This window comes from Zonotrichia leucophrys, chromosome 21 (assembly GCF_028769735.1).
Source record: "Zonotrichia leucophrys gambelii isolate GWCS_2022_RI chromosome 21, RI_Zleu_2.0, whole genome shotgun sequence".
Lineage (NCBI taxonomy): Eukaryota > Metazoa > Chordata > Aves > Passeriformes > Passerellidae > Zonotrichia > Zonotrichia leucophrys.
In genome coordinates, this window is record NC_088190.1 from 4,519,729 (window position 1) to 4,528,928 (window position 9,200).

At 39.5% G+C, this 9,200-nt stretch overlaps 1 protein-coding gene across 1 annotated transcript; it reads right to left on the reverse strand.

Annotated features, from left to right (window-relative positions):
• Window position 1: 1 nt before the first annotated feature.
• LOC135456715 (arylacetamide deacetylase-like 4) lies at window positions 2-4,815 on the reverse strand. Its single transcript, XM_064730771.1, has 4 exons — window positions 4,633-4,815; window positions 4,055-4,271; window positions 1,100-1,163; window positions 2-776 (listed from the first exon to the last, which is right to left on the reverse strand). Exons 1-4 carry the CDS (start codon window positions 4,813-4,815, stop codon window positions 2-4), a joined length of 1,239 nt encoding a protein of 412 aa, XP_064586841.1.
• Window positions 4,816-9,200: the final 4,385 nt, after the last annotated feature.

The window sequence follows — 9,200 nt, forward strand, 5'->3', positions numbered from 1 at the left end:
TCTATAAACTGTTTATGTAATTCACAATACTGTCCATTATCTTATTTGCAGATAAAAAGGAAAAAATCCCATAGCCAAAAAAGGCTAAAATTCCATGGAAGCCATTCTCACAATGATACCAGGTCACTCGAACACCATTTTCCTCTAGTCTCCTCTTGTATAACAGACCATCATCCCTCAAGACATCAAACTCACAGGTCACAATCAAGGATTCAGGGAGCTGGCAAATAATGGAATCTTCAGCTAATAGTGGGGAAAATGTTATTGCTAAAATTTCTTTGATAGCTTCATGGACTTCAGGTTTATATGATGCAGGTTTGGTTGGTACATAGCCTCTAACCTTAAATTCATCAGGAATAAGGTCAGCACTTACCCATTTCTTATACTGGTGTCTCATACTATCAGGAACATGGCTGTTTTGTAGAACCTCTTTCCAAAATGTGGGTTTTTTGTTAAGGTAACGAAAACAGAAGTAGATGATCATCTTCCGGGACAATATGGGGACAAAAGCGTTCTGCTGGTAGGAGGGCAAGTGGAAATCCAGCCCCTGGAGTCCTGGGTAAAGCAGGACCTGAGCACGTACTTTTGGCAGATCTCTGTCATTCAGCAGTATTTGGCAAATAACTGTGGCAAAATTAGCCCCACAGCTGTCACCACTGAGGATGATGAGACCAGGATCCACGTGATACTCTTCCAAATTCCTCATGAAGTATAAGGTGGCATTGAGACAGTCAAAATACTGCCCTGGGTAGGGATGTTCAGGAGACAGACGGTACCTGAAATGGCAAAGTGGGGTTACAAACATTCAATTTGTGTTGTTTGCAGTTCCTGTGGTAGTTATGCAGACTTTTTTCTTAATTTTAAAGATTACATTTGGGTTTAACTAATGTAGATTGGAAGGCCAAACTAATGATGCTACAGCTATTTTAGAATATTTGCCTATATGCACATTTCTAAATTAAATGAAAGGTTTAAGTGAAAAATAGGGATATGATCTAAAACAGTAAATATTTTCAGCATGTTTTTCAGAAGAGTTTCAACTGAGAGCTGTATTCCCATAAATACTCTTATGGCAAAAATAGACTTCTATAGCACTTACCCAACAGACACAACCACTGAGTTGCATTTTTTGGCCATATAGCGGCATACTCTTTCAAAGGCTCCTAGAGAGAAAGTTCAGCAGAAATGATGATTTGAAAATCAAATATCCTTTAGAAATGAAAATACAGATCCCTGAACATGTGCTACGTGGAAGGCACTGCAAGATGAGACTGATAAGGAGCTCATGCTATGGAACGTGGTCTTTACACATCAGTCCATTTTCTGTTGGCCAGTGGCTCTCAGGGCATCACACAAGCATGTGAGGATGGTGATACTGGGGAAACCCAGAAATCTGTCTGGTATGGTCTCACATCTCACTTGGTGGTCAACAAAAGGAGAGTGTAAGCTGAGGACAAACAGGAATAAGGAGCATAGAGGAATGTGAGGCTGAGGGTGCTCCTTTGAGACCCAATACCCTTGATAAGCATTTCTTCTGTGAATTACCCAAACCACTTGTTAAGCCCATGATTTTAACCTTAACCATAACAGCTTTGTGCAAGGAGGACCGCTCTCACTTGCTTACAAAGGTGTGAAGAGCCATTTCTAGTTGCCCCTTTTGTACCTGGCACTCACTGCTTCCACATGGTGGAATTCTTGTACTGTAAGAAATGGTGGATAAATCCTTCCCCATTTAACTTCTCTTGCTTCTCATGATTTTGTAGTCCCTTAGTGTATCTGTCTTTATTGCACCTTTGCAGTCTGAAGAGTCATAGTTCATTCACATATTCTCTGCACAGAAGCACTTTTCTCACCTAGGCAGCCTCTCCTCTTCTTTATCATTTTTGAGGAGTGGGAAACAGAGCTATAAGCACTATACTGTATTTAGATACACCATGGATTTATTACAGTGGCATAAAAAAGTTTCCTGTTTTGTCTTTCCTTTCCTACTAATAATTGCTAGCATTTTGTTTGCTTTTTGACTGCTACTGTGCACTCTGTCAACAATTTCAGTTAACTTCCTACCATAACTACCAAGAGCTCCTTCCTGCTCCTGCTTGGAGTCCATTGCTTCATTTATAAGGTCAGAATGCTCTGTTCATCTGTTTGACTTTTCTACATGCCATTTCTCCTGTCATTTTATTCTCTGATCCTCTGCTGTCATAAAGAATTCTGCAGTTTTTCAGCCATCCATTTATGACCCTCAGAGGATTTAATACCACATCACCCTGTTTGAATGAATTGATTGAATAAATTGATAAGCACTGCTCCCAGTACAGATCTCCTTATGGGAATCTCACAGGAAGTTCCCATAACTCATCATTTTTCTCTCTTTCAATCAGCTGTCATCCAAATGAAAGATCTTCCCTCTTGTGTCATGGGTGTGTAGCCTCTTTAGGAGAATCTTCTAGAAATCAAAGTGGGTTTTAGCCACTCAGTCTCCTTTATTCATGTATTTGCTGACTTAACTTAAATTGATGGAACTGTTAAAGAGTGGGATTAGATTAGATATTAGGAAGAAATTCTTCACTGTGAGGGTTGTGAGGCCCTGGCACAGGATGCCCGGAGCAGCTGTGGCTGTCCCATCCCTGGAAATGTTCAAGGCCAGGTAGGACAGGGCTTGGAGCAGCCTGGGATAGCAGGTGTCCCTGCCCATGGTGGGGACCTGGAATGAGATTTAAGGTCTCTTCCACCCAAACTATTCAACAATTCTAGGATTTGAGAAGTATGACATCCATTTGAGGAATAAGCCACAGTTATCTGTCTGCTGATTACTTTCAGTGTAGCATCTGCTAATTTGCTGGTTGCAGACTTCAGGCTTCCTAGGCTGGGGATTCCCAAAGGCCTTCTGAAAGCTTGTCATCGTGTTGTTTTCCTGTTATCAAACACCAAAAGGAATTGAAGGCAAAGGTCAGGTCCCACTCTCTGTGTACAGCTGTGGCTGTTACATCAAGCCATGCCACGTGAACAGGGACTCACTGTGCAACTTGTGGTGTGTTTTATCCTTCCAGTGAGAGGGATTCGCCTGCCACTGAGATCACAGAGTGCCTGCCACCCCTGGAGTCCTCACTGCCACCCAGACTAGCTCTAGACACGAGCCTGGCACTCCCCCAGGCTCCTGTGCCCTGAGGACAGCAGGGTGGGTTATCTGCAGAGGAACCCATGGCACAGGAATTATGTTGTGATTCCTGCACGGGGCTGAAGGATGCCAGGAAATTCAAGTCTGCCCAGTATAGTGCAGACCTAGCCTTGGAAACAGTAAAGGATTCAAACCCCTCAAATTGCACTGCCTGACCCCTGGAATGAAGTTCAGATTTTGATGTTAGGTGCTTTGGCTTGCAGAGAAGGCACTTGGAGCCTTAGCAGCTCAGAAGGAGATCCAGGATTCAGGGAGCTGAACTCCCAGCTGCTGAGACAAGGGCTGTCTCCCTTTCTGGAAAAGAAATCAAGTATCCTGTGCCATGTCACCACAAAAATCAAACTTCCCCAAATTGCTCCTTCATTGTTTATATTTTCCTTCATTTGGATTCCTTCTTTGCATGAATGGAAATTTATTTACAGATTTTTAAAAATTTATTTAAATCTTTCCTTGGACCCATATTATATATTTTATGTAAGATAGGGTAGTCTTAGTAGAGCAGCATCCCTCACTGAGAGCTGAGAGCAGGGTGAGGGAGGAAACTCTTCAGATGGGTGTTTTATTGTGCCACAAACTCAAAGCACACAAATGCCCTCTGTCCATTTTCCACCTCCAACTAATTTAATACTAATGCTGTTCATTCATAACACTCTTCTCTCAGCTAAGCACTGGTTTCTGGATCTCTTCCCCAAAGGAAGCAGAGATGGGACTCTTTTTAACACAATACTATTCATTCCACAAATACTTTCCAGTTTGTGCTGAGCAAAGACTGATGACACTGGGAAGGACAGGGCAGACATTGACTGACACATGCCTGAAGGCAAAAATGTAAAGGTTTGGATTTGACTTGAAAAATAAAACTTGCCCATTTCTTACTAATGCTCCCAAATGTGCCAGCGCCTCCATGAAAATAGAGAATTCCTCTTCTTTTGCCAGTGGGTGGGCTTTTGGGCTGATAAATCCTCAAGGGTACCTCATCTACTGTGAGATCTTTGATAAGCAGTTTGGAATCTCTCCATGGAGGAATCCCATTGACCGCTGCTCGCAGTATGGTTAAATCATTGCAGATCCCCAGCTTCTCCAAAATCTTTCCCTGTTGAAAAGAAAGAATTTGGAAGAAGAGGAGTAACGTGCTCTGACCAGTACATTATTCTATGTACATGCAGTTCAATATGTACAGGGTACATCTGGGTATTTGTTTTAAATTTCATATAAAACAGCATAAAGTGGCTGCAGTTTGACTGAAAAATCTAAAGAAGCTTTTAAGATTAGCCATATTAATTTTATGAGTTAATTTACCATGTTTTGGATTCATATATCAATGCTTACAGGCTTCAGGAATATGAATTGGTTTTTTTCTTTTTTTTTTCCCCTCAAGTAATACATTTTTCTCCTCCTCCCAAATATCCTACCTAAGCAAAAGTGAAATCCCCAGGTTAAGAAATTTAACTTACCGCGACCATGGTCGTGATCATCAAGGAGTGGAAAACACGAAGCTTTAGAGGTTGCTCAATTCCAGGTGGCAATTCTGTTTTGAAAAAATCATATAATACAACTCCCCAAAACAGTGCTGGTACTAAAACAGGAGAAATAAAAAACATTCCTATAATTGCCAAAGTTGTATAAACAGATGCCATTTCACTTCAAAACAGGAGGGAATGCTATAAAACTGGGTTAAGCCCTGTTTTCAAATGCATCTAAGGTGTCTTCACAGAAGACTGAGTGCTCAGTTCATATGCAGAAATTAAATGTTTATTAATGTTGCAATGCAATGTAATGCAATTTTCTCCACCCTTCTTTTGCTAATGATATTATTCACAACCCTTGTCTGCTTTCCCTATACCCTTTACAGAAGGTGGGATTCAAACTGTATCAAGTGATTAATACTATGAGCTTTTCACTAAGAAGGAGAAATTATTATTCAGAGGGGCCTTGATTTGAAGATGATCTTTTTGGTTTGTAGTGGATTCATTTTGGATGAACATTGTTAAATTTTAGTGATGTGGGGCTACTTGCATTTGTCATCAAAGCATATATACACTTCTCTGAGAAGAAAAATCCACATTTTTTAATAAACTCTGTTTCATAGGGGAATGCACTAACACATTCATGGTTTAATTTTTGTTTAAATAAGAGTATATTTGCTCTGTGTTTAAAATCAGTGCAAGTTGAATGTACACAAAGGAGTCTCCAGACACTTGAGGGTATGTTTGTAGACTGAAGCCACTGTTGCTGCTGGTAAAAGCTTTTTAGCAATTAATCCTCAGAGTTTCATATTCACTGTAATTCTTGTTTTCAGTTCAGTTTAGAGGCATTATGAATACATATGTATTGGTGAGAGATTGGTAACTGTTGGTGGCACTTGTTTGGTGAAGTAACTTTTCTGGTTTGTGTTTTTACTAGAATTACATTTTCTACATGATTTAAAATTTACATTCACCAAACATTTTGTGCCTTGGCTTTTAAAGTGGAATTCCAGTCTGAAAACGGAATTAGTCTTCAGTTTCATTAGCACAATATTTAAATCAAAGCAACACTGAGAGCTGATTTGCACAACATTGGCTTGTGAAGGTAAGGATGTGTGGGATGAAGCAACATCATAAATTTGTGCCAAGGTTTGTGAAATAGGGAGATCATTAGAGCCTTTTCTGGGCTGAGATTGGCTGATCTGGAGCCTTTCCCTTCCACAGAGCACAAATTTAGGATACAAGTAGTTAAAATGTTGGACTGCAGAGTATTGAACCCAAAGCCAGGTGCCCATGGCCAGTGCTTAGCTTGTCCTGAGCTCATCAGATGTTCTCCACAGGGCTCTGCAGCACAGCTGGGGCAGCCCAGTGGTGTTTGTGGTCGTTAGTTCCAGAAATGTTTCCCTGTAGTGTGATATTATGGCACAGCCTGTGGGGATTTGGCTTTTTTTTCCCATATATTCCTGTAAGAACAGCACAGTTTACCTAAGTGCTTATTTCTGATGTCTGTGCCATCAGTCAAAATATCCTGAAGTAAATTCTCACATGGATATCAGCTCTGAATCTTGTATTTCAGCATTCTTGATGATTTCTTATATTTGAATCCTCAGAGGAGGCAATTTCTGTGCTTTCTAAAGAACCTTTAATCAAGAATAAAAGAATTCTTAAAGGTACTTAGTACTTCAGTGGCAGTAAATGAAACTTGTAAAGGTGACAAAAGGCAATTAAACACCTGCTATTTAAGTGATCAGATTATGAAAGCCTTATACCACAGAGCACATGTCTGTCTGCTGTTACCTCTATGAGCTCTTGCTGACACTGTTTTGACACAAGATTTCTTCTCCTATTCAGTGAGTCAGTAATTAATCGGCTTTAATCAAAACCAAAACACCTCACACATGCCACCTCTGTTTTGAAACCTTGATGGACCTGATAGAGTGGGAGGAAAAATTGCTTTACTGTCTTTTTATTTAAAAATAAATTTACAAAGGGACAGTTTGGAGTTTTTTGTCCATTTGTTTTTTGTTGTTAGGCCCTGGCAGTTATTTACAGAATCTCTTGTACGGTCATGACAATCTGAACAAAAATCTTTCAGTTCTGCATTACAACCTTTCTGTTGTTAAAGAAATGTTGGTGAATCAATGTTTCAAAATAATATCCTAAAGTTTTAATCTCTTAATATGTTATACTATTAGAGTATACTCAGCATGTGAACTTTGTTTGCTGAAGAACAAACTCATCCCCAAACCCCAACTTCCACAAAGTCTTTACCTATTGATGAGAACACACTTGCCCTAATTAAAGGTTGATGAGATTCCACTAAACCAGAGAAAACTAACACAGTGTGGAGTTTGACATTGTAATGAGAGTTATGAGCCTCATGTGGTTCTTTATTGTAATAAAACAGCTCCTCAGAGCTCATCAAATGATTCTTTATTCTTTGAACTTGGTGTTGCTGGAGTTTGATGAGTACAGAATTGAGAATAGTTGGGTAAACGCTTCCCATTTTCTCATCAGCAAGCCTCCATTTATGCATTCTAAAATTCATTCTCTTCTTGATTTTTCAGCATATTTATAATAGTTATAATAATTATGGGAATGGGAAGTACAATATGATACCTACCCAAAGAAATGTGGTGTTTGCAGGTTTTCCCAAGACTCAGCTTTGTGGATTTTCTAAAGTTTCACACATAGCTTTGTAGGCTGAGAATGTGAAAAACTCATCAACTTCCCCTTAATTTGTTAGTGGAAGAGGCAGCAGCTGACAAACCCAACACTATGCAAGGCAGGAGCACTCAGGGCAGTTGGTGCCAATGAATTCTGTGACTGTCCTGAGTTATTGGTTTTCTTGTGAAGTTTCTCCAAAACATTACAACACATTTCACCTGTGTTGCAGGCTGTTTCCAGCACTGCTGACCTGCAGTCAGTTGACTATTGCAGAGTTTCTCTGTGTAACACAGGAAATCCTATGATGAGTAACTGAAGCATTGTAAAGTAGTCAGCTGTGATGACTGAGTATTGATTTCAGCAGGTATAGCCAGGAAGCAGAAAACAGGAAAAAATAACATATCACAAAGAAAATTTAAACCCAGAAATAATAGCTTCTGATAGAGTTCTTTATTTTTTTAATGTTCATTTCAAAGTGAAACACTCTGGTAAATATAATTTGCCTTGCTTTTAAAAATTATTCTTATTTCCTCTAGGTAATTGAGCAGAACAATTAGAATCTGTAGAGTACTTTACCTGACTTTGTTTTTATCACTTCGAGCATGGGAGGAACTTGCCATACTTCAGTTCACATTTCTACATTTCACATTATGCAAACAACTGACTGAAGGCACTCAGAGCTTTTCATACCTGTAAGTCTGGGCCTTCTGATCTGTGAGATAGATTTAATATGCCCTTCACAGTGACAATAAGAAGCATTAAGAAATTACAGCTTAGTACATGCTGTACCATAGTGGTTTTTAGAGGTGCTGTGTATTTGCTTCGGCTGCCTCCTACCTACCTTTCAGTGTCCTCCCTTCTTGTTATCTCCATCTCCCCACCCAAATAAGTAGTTAGTTCCTGTATGCTGTGCTCTTACAACAGAAAGCCACTTTGCACTTGGCATAAATCTTTATTTTAGCCTTTTCTTTCTGCCTTCTCTTCTTTGAAGTCTGTCCCTTCCAAATAGCTCCTAGGCTAAACAGCTGCTAACAAATTCTGGAGTAAAAAGCTGTACTGTATTAAAAAAAAAAAAAAAAAGACAAATGTTATGTATTGGCATTCAATGATGGAAATTCAGATCTTGTCTTGTGCAGTTCAGAGCAGGTGCATTTTTGAAATGCTTATTTAACTGGAGGGGTTTGTAGAGCAGCACTGGGAAATGTGGATGGATTTTTGGGTGTCTATGTCTCTGTTACTGTGCAGTTCTGTTCCTCAGAGTGAATGAATTCTGCTCCATACATATGGATTCCAAAAAGCTGCTCTGGAGCATCCACTTAGGATTTCATGGCAGGTCATCACATCAAAATGAATCTTATTAAATCAGAAGTTGCTTGAAGGTAAATATAACAACTTCAACTGCCCTTCTTTGCACATGGCCAGGTTTGTCTGAGTCTCAGTATCCCAGATATTCAGGTTAGCAGTGTCTGCACTCTCACAGGAATCAGCAAACACAGGGAATAACTGACACAAGGAAGACAGCAATAAAAACAGCCAGAGTTTGCAGGATTCTGCCTGAGCAGTGAAGAGAATGGGTATCATAGGCAGAGAATAGTGTTAAATAACATTATTTATAAATAATAGAGCTAGTAAACTTGGAATGTTTTCTAATTTCCTGTTTATTTTAAAAATGCTATGGTATCTGAGTTGTAACTAGTGTGGTATAAAGAGGTGATGTGAAGACAGCAAAGCAGAGGATAATTGAAGTTGTAAACTTCTGTAATTCACCACTCCAAACTTGATTGGTTAGAATGGGTAGTGTAAAGTTGTTATGGCGTAATATGTGCTCTGTTATTAAGCAGAAAGCTTCAGGCTATGAAGGCATAAGAACAAGTTCAGTAAAATATTGA